The sequence below is a fragment of the Callithrix jacchus genome, chromosome 10, assembly GCF_049354715.1.
Source record: "Callithrix jacchus isolate 240 chromosome 10, calJac240_pri, whole genome shotgun sequence".
In the NCBI taxonomy this organism is placed as follows: domain Eukaryota; kingdom Metazoa; phylum Chordata; class Mammalia; order Primates; family Cebidae; genus Callithrix; species Callithrix jacchus.
The window spans coordinates 23,063,459-23,086,084 of record NC_133511.1 but is presented as its reverse complement, the minus strand read 5'-3'; the positions used below and the strand labels follow the sequence as shown (position 1 = coordinate 23,086,084).

The 22,626-nt window shown below is 46.5% G+C and overlaps 1 protein-coding gene across 22 annotated transcripts in view; it reads right to left on the bottom strand.

Annotated features, from left to right (window-relative positions):
- GRAMD1B (GRAM domain containing 1B) overlaps nt 1-22,626 on the bottom strand; it is a 260,660-nt gene that overhangs the window by 167,821 nt on the left and 70,213 nt on the right. For 6 of the 22 annotated variants that reach the window (XM_035264917.3, XM_078339726.1, XM_078339728.1 and 3 more), the window contains exon 2: nt 20,848-21,654. The exons of 10 other annotated variants lie outside the window; for them this stretch is intronic. In XM_035264917.3, coding sequence (XP_035120808.1) covers nt 20,848-21,221 — 374 coding nt within the window. In that variant the 5' untranslated portion in view covers nt 21,222-21,654. Of the gene's footprint in view, nt 1-20,847; nt 21,858-22,626 lie in introns of those variants that run through there. 6 more of the 22 variants (XM_078339723.1, XM_054241651.2, XM_054241653.2 and 3 more) reach the window with 1 other exon arrangement.

The following is a 22,626-nucleotide window of genomic DNA, read 5'->3' as shown; positions in this document are numbered from 1 at the left end:
GCCTCCCAAGTAGCTGGAATTACAGTTACCCACTATCATGCCCAGCTGATTTTTGTATTTTAGGAAAATAGGGTTTCACCATGTTGGCCAGGCTGGTCTTGAACTTGTGACCTCAGGTGATCCACCCACTTCGACTTCCCAAAGTTCTGGGATTACAGGTGTGAGAGCCACAACACCCAGCCAAGGAAGATCTTCTACTAGAAAAAAATGTCCTTCACAAGATCTGGCTAATTGCCAGGATTACCAAATGTAACAGTTACTGCTGTCCTCTCCTTAGATGCACTTGTCATATTTGTATTATGTTTTTTCTTTAAGCTCTGTTGGACCTGATTGTCACATTTTAAAATTTTACATTTGTTCACAATAATTTGCACTGATTGCCTCACAGATGGCCAATAAAAATCAGTTGTCAGACTGGATGCAGTGGCTCACATCTGTAATCCAACGTTTTATGAGGCCAAGGAAGGAGGACTGCTTGAGGCCAAAAGACTGGCATGGAAACCAAAGTGAGACCCTGTCTCTATAAAAATCTAAAAAATTAACTAGGCATGGTGACACATGCCTGTAGTCCCAGCTACTCAGGAGGTCGAGGCAAAAGGATCACTTGAGCCCAGGAGTTAGAGGCTGCAGTGAGCTACGATCATGCCACTGCACTCCAGCCTGGGTGACAGAACAACACCCTTTCTCAAAAAAAAAAAATCGGGGCCGGGTGCGGTGGCTCACACCTGTAATCCCAGCACTTTGGGAGGCCGAGGTGGGTGGATCACCACCAGGTCAGGAGTTCAAGACCAGCCTGACCAACATGGTGAAACCCTGTCTCTATTTAAAAAAAATAAAAATAAAAATAAAAAAATGTGCTGTCGAACAAATAAATGAACAATAAGTAACTAGACTAAATCCTTCAAGAGAAGAAGCCAGCCACACCTCATGGCCAGCACATAGCAGCCAAGCAACAAGTGCTGGTGGGATTTGGACTCTCCTCTCTGGCAGTCTGAATGTGTAATGTGTCCCTCCAAATGGGAAGGGAGCAGGGGAGGTACAATCCAGTGAAAGCTTTTCACAGAAGCTGCTGCTTTCAAACAGTGGAGGCATGCTGAAACTGCTAGTTAAAATGTTTGGTCTTTCTGTTTCATTTCCTATGGATTTTAATTACCCATGCTGCCAGCATGTATCCATAAGCCTCAGTATAATGTCAGATGCATACATGTATGGTACAACAAAGAAAGGGGTCTAAATTAAAAGTGACATGACACAAACTCTTTTTGAGTCTGGTTTCTAGCATTACTTAGCTGTATGGATGTGGGCGTATTTCAGAGTCCCCGTTTCCTTAAGTGCCAGGTCAGCATACTCATTACATCTGCCCCATAGGATGCAGGAACAAATGAGGTAATAGATTGTCATGCCAGAAGCTTGTCACTGGACAGCCTGGTGTGTGCCAGGCATTGTGGTAAGTGCTACAGTAATTACAAAGAATAATTATACCCTGCCCCTTCCTTGGGAGGGCCCATGGCCTGGTAAATTGCTTTGAAAAGGTAAAGTGCTACCCAAATTAACAGATTGTGATAAATTGCCATTGTCTGCATCATTTTCATTTGTGTCCATGTGAGTGCCATTCTCTGCCACTCTGATGGAAGTCTCCCAACAGCAGGTACCAGTATCCCCTCTTTCCTCTCTTCCTTCTTAAAGCCCAGTTCACAGTTCCACACTCTATGGTAGCTCAATAAATGGCATTTCCTGCCTGCTTTCCAGGCTGTCATTGCACTGGATAGCAAAAAGCCATTTCTGGCAGCTCTTTGACTCTTGGCTTCTGCTAGTGTCAAGAGACTCCCACAAACACCAGGAGAACAACAGTTTTGGCATCTGACAGCTGCAGAGAGACCCAGCTTAATCCTGTCATCTCCCAAGGTCTTACATGATGTCAGAGCAACAAATGCATCTGCATTCCAAAGTGTCCACACCAACTCCAGCGAAGTCCCACTGTCAATGGGAAGACGGTCAGCTTCCCACATTCAGCCACCAGCTCCTCCCCGCTCTTGCATCACTCTTCAAAGCAGGGTAGAAGACACTTCTTTGACAATTCTTGATTTCCAAATTTTAGAAAACAAACCAATTCCCTTTCAGTAATGTGGCCAAATAATTTGCTTTTAAACAAATAGGGACCGATATTGCACTGATAATTTGCTGACAATCTCTCTACCCCACCAGATAAGCCTTTGTATTTTGTAATAGAGAACAAAATAACAACTATTTTGTTCTCTATTGTTTCTGGTGTTAGGAACAGTATTTGACATATAGTACATGTTCAATAAATGTTTGCTGGATTAGTTGGTGGGGGGGTGGGGGGAGTGGAAAAATGCATATATTCCAAAATCGTCTTCTCCTGCAGGAGGGACAACTGTTGCCCTGACCTGGAATCAGAAGATGAGAAAAAGTATTGTGTTACCATGGCAACTACAGTTCCAAAAATAAATGCTCTTCGAAACTGTTATGGGTCTTTGGTGGGGGAAAATACCTAACTGCTGTTTGCAGACTATACCAGGGCCCCGGATCCACCATCAGACCAAATATTGTTCCCAATATGCTCGTGCTCTCTGAAGCTTCATTTTGGGAAAGACTGATCCCTCTCCACCTACCAATGCCAAGTTAGGCTCCCCTGGATAGAGACTACCTTTAGAAGAACGGCAGTCTCTGGGTCAGGTATGGTGGCTCATGCTTGTAATCCAACACATTGAGAGGTTGAGGCAGGAGGATCCCTTGAGTCTAGGAGTTCAGGACCAGCCTGGGCAACATAGCAGGATCCTGTATCTACAAAAGGTAGAAAAAATTAGCCAAGCATAGTGGCTTGTAAGTTCCAGCTACTCAGAAGGCTGAGGCAGGAGGATCACTTGAGCCTGGGAGGTTGAGGCTTCAGTAAGCCATGATTATGCCCCTGTGTTCCAGCTTGGGTGACAGAGTTAGACCCTATCAAAAAAAAAAAAAAATTAACCAGGCATGGTGGCATGCATCTGTAGATCCAGATATTCAGGAGATCAAGATGTTAAGGCTGCCGTGAGTCAAGATCTCAGCAGCAATCTCCAGCCTGGGTCACAGAGTGAGACCCTGTCTCAAAAACAAAGAAAAAAAAAGCAGTGTCTGCTCTCTGGGCACTTACTAAAGACACAGAACACAGTTAAAACCAGAACAGAAACCAACAAACTTAAGACAAAGAAACAAGCTAATACATAATAGTACAAATTTACATAAGTGGCATACAAAGGGTAATCATTCAGCTTGAAGAGGACTTCTTGCTTTGCAAAATGATTTATTATAGAATTCCATGAAAACTGAATTTCCTTAGACGCTTCCATCATTTGATTATTTATTCATTCCCTAAATACATGTTTACTGAGCTCCTACTATGTCCCATGCAGAGAGCTTAGCAGGCACTAAAAAAGCAAACACTGAATAAAATAAACTCTGCCTTCACTGGTAGGATCTAATAAAGGATACAATGTGAGCACGTAATCACACTTCCGTGCAGGATGCTTCAGAAACACAGACATAATGAAGACGTGAGCCAAGAAATATTCCCTAGAGGAAGGCTAACTAAACAAAGGAGAAGGCTTTACGGTGACAAAGTAGGTCAATGTTATAAAGAAGGAATTCTGCTGACGGAACAATGTCAAAGCAACCTGGAAATAAGAGAGTATCCCATTCAAGCAACTAAAAGGTCAAACTGGCTGGGGCAGAGCGCGCAGAAGCAGCAGGTGGATGAAGCAGGAGGGGAACAGAAGTGAGGTCATGAAGATCCTTCTGGCTGCAGAGGGAAGACCCACAGGATGGGGGCTGTGATGGAGTCAGGATGCTTGTGTCATACACGTGAGAGTTGGTTATGGTGATGGAGCTGAGAAGGCAGGCTTGAGGAACGTTTGGTTTGGAAGGAGAGAAACTTTGTGAAATCAAAAAGTATGAAGCCCCAGTGTAAGAAACAGAATGAAGAGAACTGGTTTGAAGGGGAAAATAATGAGTTCAATTACAAGAAAACAAGCTGAGTTTTGAAGAACATCCCAGTGGAAACACCCATTAGTCAGTTGTAGGTATAAGCCTCAGGCTCAGGAAAAATATGAGGTCTCAGACAGGAATAATTAAAGCCAAGAGAATGGATGAAATCGCCCAAGGACAGAATATGGATTTGGAAGTAGAAAAGGGAACCAGGCATGGTGGCTTAGGCCTGTAATCCCAGCACTTGAGAAGCCAAGCAGGCAGATCACTTGAGACCAAGAGTATGAGACCAGCCTGGCCAACACGGCAAAACCCCATCTTTACCAAAAATACAAAAATTAGCTGAGCGTGGTGGTGCACACATGAGAATCACTTGCACCCAGGAGGCAAAGGTGGCAGTGAGCTGAGATTGAGCCACTGAACTCCAGCCTGGGCACAGAGCAAGACTGCCTTAAAAGTAAAGAAGAAGAAGTAGAAAGGAGAGGGTGTGAGAGAGAGCAAGAGGGAGGGCAAAAGGAGGAAAAGGAGAAGAAGGAGAAGTAAGAAGAAACCTGGGGCCAGCCTTTGTGGATCACACCTGGAAGCCCAACACTTTGGGAGGCCAAGGCAGGAGGACTGCTTGAGTCCAGCAGTTTGAGACCAGCCTGGGCATCATAACAAGACCCTGTCTCTATTTTTTTTTTTAATATAAATGTAAAAGAAGAAACCTGGAGTCAGAATCTTAAGCAGGCCAACACTGAAGGGACACACAGATGAGAGCGGCCCTTAAACTAAAAACACTAGGTTAAGATAACTATTGTGGAAGGTTAAAAAAAAAAAAAAAAACTGGGTTTGCAGGCAGCTTTTCAGCACCCATTAATAGATCAGAACAGCAACATCTCATAAATAACCAAAGAAGCAATATACCACTGTTCCAGCTTCCACTAACCAGAGAAGCAGACTCAGAGGCCTCATAGGTGGGCAAAAATGTCTTTGCTTTTATAAACTAATCAATGCATTAACATAACGTGTTAGACACTTACACTTTATTTTTCCCAACAAGATGAAACAGAAATGTATACTCTCCATTTTATAATCTCACTGAGGCCCAGAGAAAGTGAGTAACCTGCCTAGGATCACAGAGCAAGAAAATTAGCAGAACCAGAGCCTCCAACCCATGCTGCTTCAGCCTGTCTCTAGTACTGGTGCTGAGGCAGTCATCCCAGGAAAAATTATTACCTGGTCCCCACAGAATGAGGGGGCCAGCCTGAGCGTCATGACTCACTGCCTGAAGATACGGCTCCTTCCTGGACAAAGATGGGCTCCCTGAGAAACACAGGAAACTGAACACTTGGTCTGGTTGCTGGAGACCTGCTGTCACTGACCAGCGTTATGGCCCTGGACTTCTCAGTTTTCTCAAGGTTGAAATTTCACAAATCCCACTCACCAGGATGACTGGATTCTCTGAGAGACCTGTCTGTCTGAGAGAAACAGGTGCTGACAGGTGGTACCTGGGTGTGTATGAAATATGGCGAAGATTTGGTAAAATCAAGGCCCGAAGCCCCTCTTCTCCTCTCCCACCCAGCAGATCCTGTCCGCAGGCCAGTTTTTTTCATGCTTTAGTCTGAATGCCATATTCCACTGAAATAAACTTTTACATATCGATCTCATGCACACTCAATTGGGAGCTCCCCAGTGGAAAGATATTTGTATGCTTCTTTTCTTTTTTTTTTTTTTTTTGAGACTGAGTTTCGCTTTTGTTACCCAAGCTGGAGTGCAATGGCGTGATCTCGGCTCACTGCAACCTCCGCCTCCTGGGTTCAGGCAATTCTCCTGCCTCAGCCTCCTGAGTAGCTGGGATTACAGGCACGTGCCACCATGCCCAGCTAATTTTTTTTTTTTTTTTTTTTTTGTATTTTTAGTAAAGACAGGGTTTCACCATGTTGACCAGGATGGTCTCGATCTCCTGACCTCGTGGTTCACCTGCCTTGGCCTCCCAAAGTGCTGGGATTAAAGGCTTGAGCCACCATGCCCGGCTGCTTCTTTTCTTTTTCATTTTCTTCTCTTCCCTTCCCTTCCTTCCTTCCCTCCCTCCTTCCTTCCTTCCCTTTTTTTTTTTTTTTTGAGACAGAGTCTTCCTCTGTCACCCAGGCTGGTCTCAAACTCCCTGGGCTCAAGTTATCCTCCCACCTCAGCCTCCCGAGTAGCTGGGACTACAGGCACCCACCACCACGCCCAGCTTGTATCCGTTTTTGTATCCCAAGCATATAGCACACAGCACCAGGTTTCCAGTTAGTGCACAACAAGCGTCCGTTGACTTGTGAGAATTACTTCTCCTGAGTTATCTACATTTTCAGTCACATCTCTCTGACAGTGAAGCAAAAAGGCATGTGAAGAGGCAATCCAAGCATGGAGAAGGCACTTCAGAGAGAGAGAAATTTTCAGTGTTCTGAGAACTTTCTGAATAGGTAGGCCGCAGTCCTCTCTGCGCATCTCTAAGACAGCCCTGCCTTCTAACATACATGGCTGACAGTGACTGAAAATTCTTCCAAGAAGTCTACAGAGGGCTAGGCATGGTGGCTCATGCCTCTAATCTCAACACTTTGGGGGGCCAAGGCGAAGGGATCACCCAAGATCAGGAGTTCAAGATTAGCCTGGCCAACATGATGAAACCCCATCTCAACTAAAAATATAAAAATTAGCCAGGCTTGGTGGCACACACCTGTAATCCCAGCTATTTGGTAGGCTGAGGTAGGAGAATCACTTGAACCTAAGAGGTGGAGATTGCCCTGAGCCAAGATCGTTCCACTGCACTCCAGCCTGGGCAACAAAGGGAGACTCCATCTAAAAAAATAATTTAAAATGAAGTCCACAGAGGCCCACAGACCCTACTAGAGAACTAGTGAGGTCCAAGGAATTGCTAGTACAAAGCCTGGACATTCCTCTGAACCTGGAAGCAACAGGCCAAGTTGAGCAACAATGAGTCTTGGGAGAAACATTCTCAAGAATAAAGACCTACCAGGTATTCTTCCATCTTCACTAAAAACAAAACAAGAGAAAATGAGTTCGGACTGTACTGTGAGGGATTTCAGCTAGATCTTAGGTAGAACTTTCCTAGCAGTATATCTTGAAAACATGAAAAGTATTACCAAGAAAGACAGTGCAAACAATCCTCTTTCCTGGGGTTGTTTGGTGTTGTTGTTGTTGCTGTTTGTTTTGTAGTTTTTAATTTTCTTTTTTTTTTTTTTTTGAGAAAAATGTCACTCTGTTGCCCAGGCTGAAGTGCACTGGCACCATCTTGGCTCACTGCAACCTCTACCTCTTGGGTTAAAGCAGTTCTCCCACCTCAGCCTCCCAAGTAGCTGGGACTACAGGCACATGCCACCACACTTGGCTAATTTTTATATTTTGTGGTAGAGATGGAGTTTCGCCACGTTGGCCAGGCTGGTTTCAAACTCCTGATCTAAAGTGATCTGCCAGCCTCGGCCTCCCAAAGTTCTGGGATTACAGGCGTGAGCCACTGTGCCCAGCCCCAGGGTATTTCTTTTTTAAAGTGAGATTTTCAGGTCAGGAAGATATGGTTCATCATAGACACTGGTGGGGAAAACACATGTTGTCCCCCAAGTTAAGGGCAAACTGTTCCAGGAGAAGCTCTATCCAGCACAGAAAAACCTTTACAGTGCGTTCCATCCAACCCTGATAATCAACAAAATGGTCAGAAAGAGCTCCAAAGTGTAATGACCCAGCCAGAAAATGAATGCTCTCTAGGTTAAGGCAGATTGCTCCAAGGAATCAGCCTGGAACTCACTGACATTCCTGGGGGCAAAAGAACAGCACAAGGTTAAGCGACAGAAACACCTGATGGTACTCTTCCGCCTTGCAGAAGCATCTCAGCCTGATCCTTCTCTAGAAATAGTGCTTCAGAAATTTATCTTCCTCCTTATTTCACAGACTTCCTGTAATATGACATGAAATATATTTGGTCTTTTCCTGGTTCTTGTCCCAGAACTCCTAAAACCTTTGGACTTTCCTGAGTGACAGAAGTGTCTCTTGTTATTCATAATGAGCTCCATGGATAACACCTGAGTTTATGCTAAGGAAATGACTTAGGATACAGCCCCTGGGGAGCCTCAAGATGGGGCCAGAAGGACCAAGAAAGACCAAGTGACCACAGGGTTAGAAGGGAAGGTTGCATCTCTCAGCTCCACCCATAAACTTCCAGGAAAAGAGAAGGGGAGGCGTGGCTGGAGATAAGCGCTATAAAAACTCTTGGACACTGAGCTTTGCTCAGTTTCTGGATTGCTGAACTCATGCAGGCGCTGGGAAGGTGGCGCATCCACGGCAAGCATGGGAGATCCATACCCCGTCTAACCCCCTGCAATACCTTACCCTATGTAAACCAAAACTAAAATTCTAAACCCCCCAACTGACTGAATGGACACTGCTTTAGGAGACCCAAGGTGATCCAAAGAAACCAAAAAAACTAATTCAGACCATGAAAAGAAGTGGGGGCTCAAACATGCCTCATTATCCTCTCCTCCCTGTGGAGTTCAGACACAACTGACCAGCTTTAACATGAAAACGTATTTTTTTTTTGAGACAGTCTTGCTCTATCACCCAAGCTAGAGTGCAATGATGCAGTCACAGCTCACTGTAGCCTTGACCTCCCAGGCTCAAGTGATCCTTCCACCTCAGCCTCCCAAAGCTAGGATTATAGGTGTGAGCCACCATGCCTGGCCAAAACAGATCTTAAGGGTGACAAAACAGACTCTGTAGCAATAAGATACCACATTCCAACCTTACTCTAGCATAGTATCATGATAGATAAAAAAGGAAATTGAAATATTTTACCTCAAAATATGTTTCTTTGCTATATTTTGGAACGCCCCTGCAAAGCCATCTTTTGTGGGGGAAAATTTGCATCTGTAAGGAATCTCTATAAACATAACTAGATTTTTGCCCTTCCAGAACTTCCTAATCCTAAGAGATTAACTGTAAGTCTAGCACCTATTAAAGGTCTGAATACAAAACACTGACCATCTATTGTCTCTAAGGGCAGCCACGTAGGAGACTTCATCCACATAGTGAGAACTTTGGTCTCCACAACCCCTTATCTTAACCCAGACACTCTTTTCCATTGATTCCAGGTTTCTATTGATTCCAGGCTTTAGATAATAACTCTTTTCTGAGTTGCCAATCAGAAAATCTTTAAATCCACTTATGACCAGTAACACTACCTGCCCTCCCCCACCCCCATCGCCCCATCCCACGCTTCAAGTTGTCCCACCTTTCTGGACTAAACCAATGTATTCCTCACATGTATTGATTGCTGTCTTATGTCTCCCTAAAATGTGTAAAACCAAGCTGTAACCCAACCACTTTGCACACACGTTCTCAGAACCTCTTGGTGACTTGGACTGAGCCTTGGGTCACTTGTATTTGACTCAGAATAAACCTCTTTAAATATTTTACAGAGTTTAGCTTCTTTCATCTACACCTATGTACCTCTGCATCTCATTATTGATCTGCATCCTTGATAATATCTTTTATTATGAGCCTATAAATGTAAGTATTTCCCTGAATTCTGTGAGCAGCTCTATCGGAGGTGTTTAAACCCTCAAGAGCAACTCCATCTTAAATAGGGGCTTGGTAAAATAAGGTTAAGACCTGCCGGGCTACATTCCCAGTAAGTCAAGGCATTCTTAGTCACAGAGCGAGATAGGAGGTTGGCACAAGATACAGGTCATGAAGACCTTGCTGATAAAACAGGCTGCAACACAGAAGCTGACTAAAACCCACCAAAACCAAGATGGCAATGAGAAGTGAACTCTGGTCATCCTCACTGCTGTACTCCCACCAGCCCCATGACAGTTTACAAATGCCATGGCAACGTCAAGAACTCACCCAATATGGTCTGAAAAGAAGAGGCATGAATAATCCACCCCTTGTTTGGCATATACTCAAGAAATAACTGGGCTGGGCGCAGTGGCTCACATCTGTAATCCAGTATTTTGGGAGGTTGAAGAGGGCAGATCAGTAGGCCAGGAATTTGAGACCAGCGTAGCCAACATGGTGAAACCCCACCTTTACTAAAAATACAAAAATTAGCTGGCCATGGTGGCGGGTGCCTGTAATTCCAGCTACTCAGGAGGCTGAGGCAGGAGAATTGCTTGAAACTGGAAGGTGGAGGTTGCAGTGAGCTGACATCCCGCCACTGCACTCCAGCCAGGGTAAGAGCGAAATTCCGTCTCAAAAAAAAAAAAGAAAAGAAAAAGAAAAAAAAGAAATAACCATAAAAGGAATAGCCATTCTTTCATTCCTTTATATTATTATTTTTTTCTTTTTTGAGACAGAGTCTTGCTTTGTCACTCAGCTGGAGTGCAGTGGCATAATCTCGGCTCACTGCAGCTTCCGCCTCCTGGGTTCAAGCAATTCTCCCACCTCAGCCTCCTGAGTATTGAGACTGCAGGTGCCTGCCACCACTTCTGGCTAATTTTTGTATTTTTAGTACAGACGAGGTTTCACCATGTTAGCAAGGCTGGTCTCGAACTCTAGACCTCAAGTGATCCACTCGCCTTGGCCTCCCAAAGTGCTGGGATTACAGGCATGAGACACCGCACCCAGCCTTCCTTTACTTTCTTAATAAACTTGTTTTCACTGTGCACTGTGTACTAACCCTGAATTCCTTCTTGTTCGAGATCCAAGAACACTATCTTCAGGCCTGGATCAGGACCCCTTTCCAGTAATGGCTCGAGTAAATTAATCGAACCCTAAAAGGAAGTCAGCAACTCTGCTTTATAGTTGGTTGGTCAGAAGTATAGGTCTCAGATGCGACATACCGAAAGAGAAAAAAATAAAAAGTAGAGATAGCTGTAACTTGTGAGTGGCATCTGAATTTGGGGCAGTCTTGCGGGACTGAGCCCTGAACCTATGGAATCTGACACTATCTCCAGGTAGAAAGTGTCAGAATTAAATTGAGTTATAAGACACCCAGTTTGGTGTGTGGGGAGAAAAACCCCCATATTTGGTCACAGTCATGTTCTGTGTTGAGTGTGTGAGAAAGAAAAAACAGTTTGACGTTTGATCTTTCCTTTAGAATTCTCTATCCTCAATGCATGGACCAATGCTCTCCCTTACCTTCTAGAAGTGCAAGGTACAGAAGAATAAAGAAGTCTCTCAAATAAAAGGAAAACCTGAATGAGAAAAAATGCCAGGAGATAATACACCAACTCTGCCCTTGATACAGCTGGGATATTTCTCCCCTCCAAGTATCATGTTGACTTTTTTTCTCTCTCTCTTTTCAGATAAGGCCTCACTCAGGCCAGGCTGGAGTGCAGTGGCATGCTCATGGCTCACTGCAGCCTCAACCTCCCAGGCTCAAATGATCTTCCCACCTCAGCCTCTCAAGTAGCTGGGACTTCAGGTATGTGCCACCATGCCTGGCTAATTTTTTTCTCTCTTTTTTTCTTTTTTATTTATTTTTATTTTTTTTTAAAGATGGGGTTTCACCATGATGGCCAGGCTGATCTTGAACTCCTAACCTCAAGTGATCCATCCACCTTGGCCTCCCAGAGTGCTAGATTACAGGCATGAGCCACCGCGCCCGGCCTCTTTTTTTTTCTTTTATAATAGTGATGGAGGTCTCACTGGGTTTCCCAGGCTGGTCTCAGACTCCTGGACTCAAGCAATCTTCCTTTCTTGGCTTCCCAAAGTGCTGGGATTATAGGCATGAGCCACCATGCCTGGCCCTGGCTAAGTTTTTAAAATTTTTGTAGAGAAGGGGTCACTATGTTGTCCAGGCTGGCCTCCAACTCCTCAACTCAAGTGGCAATCCTCCTGCCTTGGCCTCCCAAATTGCTAGGATTACAGGTGTGAACCACCACACCTGGCCCACATGCTAAAATTTTGTCCCCAGTGTTGGGGCTGTCCTTATCATTCAGTTACCTCACACCCGGTCCCTCCTACAGCACGTGGGAATTCAAGGTGAGATTGAATTGGGTGGGGACACAGCCAAACCATATCATCCCTCATTTGCTTTCCACCATGAATGGAAGCTTCCTGAAGTCAGAAGCAGATACTGCACCATGCTTCTCATGCAGCCAGCAGAACCCTGAGTTTTGTTTGTAAGTTACCTAGTCTCAGGTGTTACTTTATAGCCACACAAACAGACCAATATACCCCCTAATAATTGGGTTAACATGATAAAATTATATTTTCCTCTTTCCTACTATCCAAAACTTTATAATTAGCTAGCTATTTTATTAGATACAACATGCTGACTTTTTTTTTTCTTTTAAAACAGAGTCTCGCTTAGCCACCCAGGTTGGAGTACAGTGGCATAATCTTGGCTCACAGCAACCACTGTCTCCCAGGTTCAAGCAATTCCCTGTCTCAGTCTCCTGAGTAGCTGGGATTATAGACATCTGTCATCATGCCCAACTAATTTTTGTATTTTAGTAGAGACAGGGTTTCAGCATGTTGTCCAGGCTGGTCTTGAACTGCTGACCTCAGGTAATCTGCCCGCCTCAGCCTCCCAAAGTACTAAGATTATAGGTGTGAGCCACTGCACCCAGCCGCATTGACTTTTACAGCATAAAAAATGATTTTTTGTGTTTACTTCAGCAGTACATGCACTAAATTTTCTTTTAATTTTTTTTTAAGACAACAAGCTTGAAGACTCTTGGAGCGTCTCAAAAATGTGTCGCTAAACTATCCATTACCTTTCCTAATTGCTGGGGCAAATATTGTAAGGGTTACCATCCCCAAACTGGGCCCCCACTTCTAAGAAAATCATTTTTCTATGGCTGCAAAAAGAAGGGCAAAACCAAATATGTTGTTTATTGTTTTTCTAGTCCTCCCCTGTTAGCTCCATCATTTCCTGGATAAAATCGCCAACCAGAAGCAGCAAGACTGAAAAATCTCTGTGGTCAGATGGTAGAGGGAAGAGGCACCAGGCTGGGTGGGGGAACAGGCTTGACCACAGTGATGTGCTGAGAGGGAGAGACCTTAAAAAGAATGAGGCTGCTGCTGCAGAGATATGACAGGTCTGTTAGAAATTGGTGGAGGTTTCAGGTCAGAGGTCTGAGTTTCAGCTCTGACCTCGCACTGCCTCTGACGTGCCTGGTCATCTCATTTCTCCACCTCATGTACAGATCAGGGTTGGAGAACTGGAGCCTCATCTCAGCTCGAGTATGTGCAGAGGACACAGAAGGGCTTCACACCCTTTGACTAACTTGATGTGTCAGGGCCTTAAAGGAAAAATCTATGGTTTTCTTTATTCCTCCCTTTTTCCACAAAGGGACTAAAAGCACGACCACATTTTCCTAGTAAGGATTTTGAGCTATAGTATAATATGTGAATTGAAAATCCAGACATGTGGTCTGAAAACAAAAAGGATATTTTTAAAAAGGAGTATCTTTACGAGTTTGCCACCTATGGTGGCATGGGGTGGCCGGCTACTGCCTGACATCTCCTCACCAGCTGAGGCATCACCACCCTGCTTCTCCTCTCGCACTGGAAAACCCACGTTTGATTTTCTGTTCTGAATCCCCAAGAGAAGCTTTGCCTCTCCTCTGAGAGGATACTTCCTTCCAGGCTCCAGTCACAGAGGAAGAGCCCATAGACTCCCAACCCCCAAGTCAATGAGAAGCTGTGTCCCTCTTCACACCAGGCACAACAACCCTTGGCAAGTCACCATGCCGATATGTGCTATGGAGAAAAGAATCTCAAGGGGGTAAAGGCCCCAGGAACAACCCTCAGGCTTTATCAAGCTCTTGTACACAGAGCAGGCAACCCAGCAACCACCTCCAGGCTCTCGGGCCAGGCTTGGCTCCAGCTAAACTCCTGCTTCAGGGCCAGCAGTGTGTCCACTGGGGTCAGGAAGAAAATTCCCCACTGGCAGCTTAGCCATTCAGACTCTTTAACTTCTGCGTTATCCTAGAAGCAATTATCAGTGACCAGCATAGCAACTGGAGGATACATAATACCTGGGAGAAACGTACCAACTAGGGCAGAATGATCACCTGTGCATCTGCCCCATGTTCATACCAGCTCCTTGCCTGATATGTAACTGGCACCCTCTGAGTGCATAACCACCGTGGAAATTGTCAAAATACCAACTCCCACAGAGGAAGCTGGCCAGCATGAAATCAGCCCACAGGGTTCCATCTCCACCATCTCAGTTTCCACAAATTGTTTTAATCTAGAAGGGCTAGCTGCTTCTCATGGAGGAGGCCACCTAGACCATCAGCAGCAGCATCCTCACACCTCTCTGCTTCCCACAACCCTCACACACATCTCCTCAATGGCCACCGGACAGTCCACATTCCTACCTTCCTTCAGAACCTCCCCCTCCACATCTACACATTCTCAAGCATGGGAGGGCCAACTGCTTCCAGCCCCTGCAGGGATAAGACAGTGGAGCTGTAATGAGCTGAGACTTTGGAATCTGGACTGGGTTCAAATCCCAGTCTTGCTTCTGTTTGACCAGGAGAGTGTTAATCTCTGAACTCCGGGATCCTCAGCTGTAAAACCTGCCTGGAGGGACGGAGGCCTTGTTGAGAAGATTAAATGTGAAAATGTATTTAAGGTTGCTTAGCAGAAAACTTGGCACAAAGTAAGACCAGTCCCTGCCCTCAAGGAATTATGAATCTGGTGGAAGTTTTTGCCAGTTAACCCTATCTAGCACTGATTACTTACTTAATCCACTGACCAATCACAGGTCTCTTTTCTATCTGTTTTCGCTTTGTGTTAAGAAGGATGTGAATTTTCTCTCTCCCACACTTCCTGTGCTTCTCATACATAGCAGGGCACAACAGAGCAGAGGAGCTACACCAATAGTGACAGGCTGAGGGGGAGAGCATTCGGATGCACGAAATCACCCTGCTCTCCTGGAAATGGAGCTGAAACCCGAAGCTAGTCTCCCTCCAAAGGTCAAAGGAAGGAGATGAAGAATCAAGATAAATATACCAATACTGTATATTCATTACAGGCAGACCACACGCCAGCTAGGCTGGCACCAGAGAGATGACCTAGCCTAGCAGGCTGGGCACAATCAGTGAGCAACACTACCAGTGGTCAGACATGGAGCTAAGTGGAAACCCTGGGGCCCTCTACTCTCTAGCCACCCGCCTGCTAGACTGTGAGCAATCATGATGGGGTAGGCATGTTATGTAGAAGAAGGGACATAATAGCCAGGAAGAAGATGGTGCAAAAGATAACAGTGAAGGTGCCCTGGGCAGACACACAGAGAGGTGCTTCTGCATCCCCTAGAAAGAGCCTGCAATTAGCCACCACCCAATTCACTCACCAGTCGTCAGCCTTCCCTTCCCCCTCCAGAGAGTGATGACAAGAATACATCCTGGGAGATGTGGTTCCATCCAATTTCTGACTTTTCTGAACCTAGCAATTCAGAGAGGGGTTCCAATCCTCAGTATGAGTTCTGAACAATCACCACAACCAGTTTTGGCCAAGGGAATCAGAAAGACATGGGAGTGTTAATACTAGGAGTCTTCCTCATTAGCCTCAGACTGCACTATTCCCTGAGCTCAGAGGGCAACATGGCCAACAAAAAATTTGTGCCATCTTATGCTCAACAGTAGTTAAGATGATGCTTTGCAGTTAGACCACTGAAAGAAAAGGGCAAGACTCCAGGACTTCACCTCCTCCCCACTGCACAGAACAACAGAAACTAGTTGCTTCAAGTCTCACTCTGAGAGTGTCTCTCCCAAGCTCCAGAATCTACAATAGCTTTCCATTGAATTGACTCTTCTTTGCCTACAGAGCACTCTGTATATTGGATCTCAATACCTGTTTGATGACTGAGTGATTCACTGAAATTCAAACTCTTTGGTATCAATCACCTTTGATCTGTCAGACTCACCACTTTTATTTTTCCATATTCCTCAACAAGATCACTTTTTGTCATCCATATCCATCTTGAAGCCAGTATATCCAAACTGCTTTCACCTGTAGGCATTTGTTACCCCTTCAAAGCTCAGCTGTCTATAGATCAGTGGTTGTCTAGGGCTGGGGAAATGGGACGGAGAGGGCAAAGGTGTAGCTAAAAAGTAAGAGTTCTTTGTGGGGCGACAGAAGTTTTTTAAAACTGACTGTGGTGATGGTTGTACACAGCTGAGAATATACTAAAAACCGTTGAATTGCATACTTTAAATAAGTGATTTATATATTATATGAGTTATGTCTCGATAAACCTGTTTTTAAAAATTCAGCTCTGTACTCATCTACTTTTGGAAATTTTCCTACACTCATGAATAAAAAGAATTCCCCTTTAAACAATAAAGAAAAAGGAATCATTCATTTACTCATTATTAATCATCAACAAACATCTATAAATCTATAGATCACTGTAAGAGGTCAGGTATAGTGCTATGAAGATACAAAGATGAGCACGATTGGTCTTGGAGCATTCAGTGAACATTGGAGAGTTAGTAAGCCGTGCTATCTCTACCATTTTTTCCACTTCTTTCTTCCTAGGGTTTAGGAAGAAAGGAGTCTCCTGATCCTCTTTATATTTTCAACGTTGGTCAGTAAAAATCTGCAGGCTTGAGTTTCAAGTCAGTGACAAGTAAAAAAAAACTAAATACATAGGCCGGGCGCGGTGACTTGTGCCCATAATCCCAGCACTTTGGAAGGCCAAGGCAGGTGGATCATCTGAGGCCGGGAGTTCGAGACCAGCCTGACCAACATGGAGAAACCCTGTCTCTACTAAAATTACAAAATTAGCCAGGCAAGGTGGCGCAAGCCTGTAATCCTAGCTACTCAGGAGGCTGAAGCAGGAGAATCACTTGAACCCAGGAAGTGGTGGTTGCAATGAGCTGAGATCACACCATTGCATTCCAGCCTGGGCAAAGAGTGAGACTCTGTCTCAAAAATAAAGAAATAAATAAACAAACAAACAAAAATCGAAATAAATTCACAAGCTATGGCCCGCTCATCTGCTTAACTTCTACCACATCAGACTGTATTCCATAGCAAGCCTGAAAGGTGTTTTCTCTGTTTTGGAGGGGTAGACTTGGGGTGGGGAATGTGGAGACATCATGCTGGACGTGGTATGCTAATCCTCCCTAATCCAAACCACAGCAGAGCCATTTTCCAACCATCATTTCCACATCCTGAATTGTGTGAGGAGGCTCAGGTGCTGCTCCAGGACACGTGAGTATGTAACCTCATACTCTTAAGCAAACATCCATTCCATGTGACAGACTCATAGAGTAACGACATAAGCTTTCACCCTTGAACAGCAAGAGGAAGTTTGCAAAACATTTTCACATGCACTACTCTTGAGACTTCCCATTAACCCACAAATATCCTCTTCTGAAAATAAAGAAGGTAAAACTCATGGAGGTAAAGTGAAATGCTCAAGCTAATCTACAGAGCTAATCGATGATAGAACTTAAAATGTAAAGCTGTATTCTGACATTAAGTCCAACGTTCCCTGAACTGAGTTCGAGCAATTCTCGAGCCTCAGCCTCCTGAGTAGCTGGAACTACAGGTGTGCACTACCATGCCCAGCTAATTTTTGTATTTTTAGTAGCAACAGGGTTTCACCATGTTGGCCAGGCTGGTCTCAAGCTCCTGGCCTCAAATGATCTGGCTCCTCGGCCTCCCAAAGTACTGGGATTACAGGCGTGAGCTACCACATCCCACCACCAATGCCTTCGCAGGCCACTTGGTATCTACAAGCACCTATTCGCTTGATTGCTTCTTTTCTTGGAAAGAAGTCTTTCAAATTCAAGGCCTAAAAATGATGGGACTTTGTTTTGCACACAATCCAAATAGAGTCCAACAGGAGGCAGTATAACAGTGGTTAAGAGTAGATGTGAGTCACACAAATTTGGATTTGAATTCAGAATTTGCCTCTGCCTTTTCAGATACATATGTTCTCTCTTTTTTTTGCAGATGGAGTCTTGCTCTGTTGCCCAGGCTGGAGTGCAGTGGCACAATCTCAGATCACTGCAACCTCGCCTCCCGGGTTCAAGAAATTCTCCTGCCTCAGCCTCCCAAGTAGCTGGGACTATAGGCGCATGCCACCACACCTGGCTAGTTTTTTGTATTTTTAGTAGAGACAGGGTTTCACTGTGTTGCCCAGGCTGGTCGCAAACTCCTGAGCTCAGGCAGTCTGCCCACCTCAGCCTCCCAAAGTACTGGGATTACAGGCATGAGCCACTGTGCCCAACCAATATATATGTTCTTTCCTATCCAAAAGCCAACATTTAAAATACTGGCCTGTGGTACACCTAGGTGAAAATCCTGCCAAATTTTAAGGGTATGTCCCCAACTCCAACAGAAATTAAGGTTCTACTACACACTTAGATAACTCTCAAAAGCAGGAATACCTTCCCAGACTTTTTTTCTCCATACATACACACATCCACACACCCACCCACCCCCACCACACACATACACAACATATATACCTTTTTTAAAAGAGTTGGGCGAATTTCACCATGTTTTCCAGGCTGGAGTGCAGTGGCTATTCACAGGCACCATCATAGCTCACTAAAGCCTTGAACTCTTGGACTCAAGTGATCGTCACACCACAACCCAAGTAGCTGGGAGTACAGGTCATATCATTGCACCTGGCTCTTTTTACCATATTTTGTCCTCAGTATCCATGGGAGAATCTCAAGGTCAAAAGAAGATCTGTTTTAGGTTCTTTTACAGTTGAGGGAAAAGCCAATAAGCCCTGACAAACTACTTTAATTAATTAATTAATTTGAGACGAAGTTTCACTCTTGTTGCCCAAGCTGGAGTAAAATGGCATAGTCTTGGCTCACTGCATCCCCGCCTCCCAGGTTCAGTCTCCCGAGTAGCTGGGATTACAGGCACCCACCACCACGTCAGGCTAATTTTTTGTATTTTTAGTAGAGACAGGGTTTCACCATGTTAGCCAAGCTGATCTCAAACCGACCTCAGGTGATCCTCCCACCTAAGCCTCCCCAGGTACTGGAATTACAGGCGCGAGCCACCGCGCCCAGCCTGACTAACTGCTTTAGTTTAAGGTTAGCTCCAACCAAGCTTGCCTCATTTCCCCCTGCTCCATGAAAAGGGTAGCAGGATGAAGAACCAAAAAGAACTGCTATCCCCAGGGTCCACAAAAATCCCTAGAACAAAGCTTAATAGCTGCACCTGCAGATAGAACCATGCTCAGTTGTTGCAAACAGAAAAGAGAAGCTCTGGAGGGCCCAGAGGGCCCATCTTCTGCACAGCCAATCCCACTCCTCAGTCTCTCCGCGGAAAGACACACAGCTCTTCCTGTTTCTCCTGCCACTCTTTACATCGTTCCCAACAGCTAGTCTTATGCACCCAACCTCATTCCTTTCCTGCTGTTTCTACTACCCATCTGTATTTGTCATGGTGTCAGCCTCTTCTTTCAAGAAGTCTTCCTCTACTTCTCCAGAACAATCAGTACCACAATCAGTACCACACAGCACAGTATGTTTTCCAATGGCTCCCGCAGGTCTTCACTTTTTTTTTTTCTTTTTTGAGACAGAGTCTCACTCTGTTGCCCAAGCTGGAGTGCATTGGCATGATCTCAGCTCACTGCAGCCCCCACCTCCCGGGTTCAAGTGATTCTCCTGCCTCAGCTTCCCAAGTAGCTGGGATTACAGGAGCCCGCCACCATGACCAGCTAATTTTTGTACTTTAGAGACGGGGTTTCACCATCTTGGCCAGAATGGTCTCAATCTTCTGACCTCAGGTGATCCACATGTCTCAGCCTCCCAAAGTTCTGGGATTACAGGCATGAGCCACTGTGCCCAGGTGTTCATTTCTTATGCAAGCGTCCTCTCATCTTCCTTCTCAACCTCTTACTCTACCTATCCTTCCCTCACACCCTTGTCAACACCACCACCATTAGCTGTTACTAGACTGAGCTCACAGAAATATTCGGTAAGTACTTACTGAATTGAGATTAATATAATTGAACACACTGGGAGAAGGAATTCCAGGGAAGGTGATCACTGACTCAGTTGCTCCACACAAGAACCCAAATCCATTAAGAGACAGGGCCCTACAGTCTCACGGTAAATGTGTAGGATTTGTGGTACCAATGAACTAGTGAGGACTCCCTGCCCTCCACCAGGCAAGTGGCTTGGCTCAGACACAACTCACTGAAGCGCCAGTCCTGACCAAGGCTGTGTAGAGCTGCTCTATGGGGCCCTGCACCAATTCTCCACGTGAGGGAAGCTCACACTTCTCCCATCACCAAGATGCCACATTAACCTAGGCAAAAAAGTAGCTGGTACAAACCACCTACGTGTTGCAGGCCAGGTATCGATGTCTAAAGACTCTGATGTGGTAGGAAATGTGACTCACTCGATGTAAATCGTTCACTTCCACACATGTGAGCCAGTTCAAGCAATCCAGTGTGGTCAAACATAAAATAAGATTGAAACGGAGTTCAGAAATATAAGCCACTTAACTGTTCTCTGGCCTTTTGCTATCTGCGCCTGTAGAAAGGGAGCCATAGTAATACCTACCTCAGAGATTTGCGTAGGGATGAAATCTGGAAGTACACGAAATGCTCAACATAGTGGCCTGCACACGGTAAGGGCTTGATAAGTATTAGTTGCTGTTATTGTTATTATTTACTTCGCTGTGAGGATCAAGGGAGAGGGAATGTAGCATGAAGCCCCACGCAAACGTGTCGTGCAACATGAAGCCCCTCACCCTGGGTTGGGTGGCACGCGTGGAAGCTGAATGCCACCATCCCTGGGACCAGGCGCAGCGCCCGCCCGAAGCGCCTCTGGTGACCCGCTCCTGCTCTCCCCCAGGACGCTTCCTCCAGGATACCCCGGGGCCCTGGACAGCTCCGGAGAGGACTGAACGGGGGAAGGGGAAGAGACGGGCGGAACCGGGACGTACCTGCTTTCACTGCACTCCTTCCGCTCCCTCACCCTCAGCCACTTGCGGAGGAGGAAGCGTTTTCGGCGCGGGGACGCGCTGGGTGTGGAGCAGTTGGACCACGGGGTGTCCTCGTCGCTGGAGGGCGTGATCTCGATGGACGGCAGCTGCAGGAACTCCTTGCCAGGGGCCAAGACGCCGGGCAGGTCCCGGGCCAGCCCGGCCTCCAGGCTCTGCTCCTGCACATTCTTCATGCGGCGCATCTTGAAGCGCCGGCGGCGAAGAGTTGGGGTGGAAGAGCTGGACCAGACCGGGCTGCCCTCGGGCGCGCCCTGCGGCTCGGGCACCTGCAGGGCGGGCAGCGGTCGGTTCTCCATCATGTTGGCCGCCGGCATGGGGCCCGTGGCCTCCGCGCTCGCCCTTCGCCTTCGTTCCCGTATCGCGCTGGCTGCTCCTCACCCCTGGCCCGCGGCGGCACACTGCCCTCTCCAGGGGCGGGAGAAGCAAGTTCCTTTCCCTGGGCGCAGCGAGGAGGGGACGCGGCGTGGCGCGCCGCCGCCAGGAGTCTAACTTTCCCGAGCGCGAGTCCTCCGGGCCGTCAGCAGCCGCCGAGGCCACCGGGCGGAGCGGGAGCCGCCTGCCAGCCACCCGGCCGCCCTCCTGGGGCTCCCCTCGCGCGCCCGCTTGTTTTTCTTCCGCTGCTGGCGTCTTTGCCTTAGCGGGACTCGGCAGCCCGGGGCCCCAAGGGGCGGCGCAGCAAACTCTCAGCGGTTTGCCTTCAGCAGACCAGGTTGGGGAGCCGGCTTGGCGCTGCAGGGAGGTAGAGAGCTGGAGGAAGAGGCAGTGGTAGGAGGGAAAGGGAGAGAGAGAGAGAGAGAGAGGAAGCGAGACACTGGATAAAAACAAAAAAGGAGAAGGAGGAGCGGGGGCTGGGAGCGGGGTGGGGGGCTCTCCTGAATGGGCTCGCCCTGGCAGGAACCGCTGGCGTAACTGTAAATGGAATACCTCGGGGAGGGACTCTACCTCCGAGTAAAGGCTGCTCCAATGAGCCTAGTGAAATAAGATCACAAACCAAACTTTCTCAGGGCGACGATTGGCTAGGCAGCTCCCATTAGTCGAACTCTGCTATTTCTTTGCGGGGCGGGGGTGCAGAGAAAGAGGAGTCAATGAATTCAGTCCTCACTCTCTCAGGCCACCCATGATACAGGGTTGAAGGAAAGTGAGGAGACTTTTCAACTAGATCTTTTCTCCCAAGAAAGGCACTTTGAATTATTTGGGGTGTAGGTGGTGGCACTGGAGGCCAGCAGTCACAGGAGGAAAGCAAGGTTGCTGGAGACTGCTTCCAAAATGACAAGCTGAGAAGAAAGAACAGTTCTCCTGTGGCTGCGTGAGCTGAGGGCACCAGACATGACATACCAAGTAAAGACAGACAATAGGGTCTGAGAGACAAAAGACACAGGACCAGTAAGGAAAATGGGGCTGAGCCCTGCACTGAGCCAGCTGCCAGTACCATAGCTACGTCCTGAGCAAAGAATGAAATGAGAGGGGTCAGTGATCACCCGCAAAGCAATGCATCCAACAGAGTCCCAGGGAGTTGAGTGTACCCCCCCGTTACATTCCTGAAGGCTCATTCAATCGTGCTTCAGTCTGCCATGGACTGGGTCACAGAGTCCAGTATGTCCCCATGTTATGGCACCTAGGAAGTCTGGGTCAGTCCTGGTAGCATCCCAAGATGTGCTGAACCACACTCACTCTCTAGACCCAGGCCCTAAGAGATCAACCCTACAACTGATCCACCCT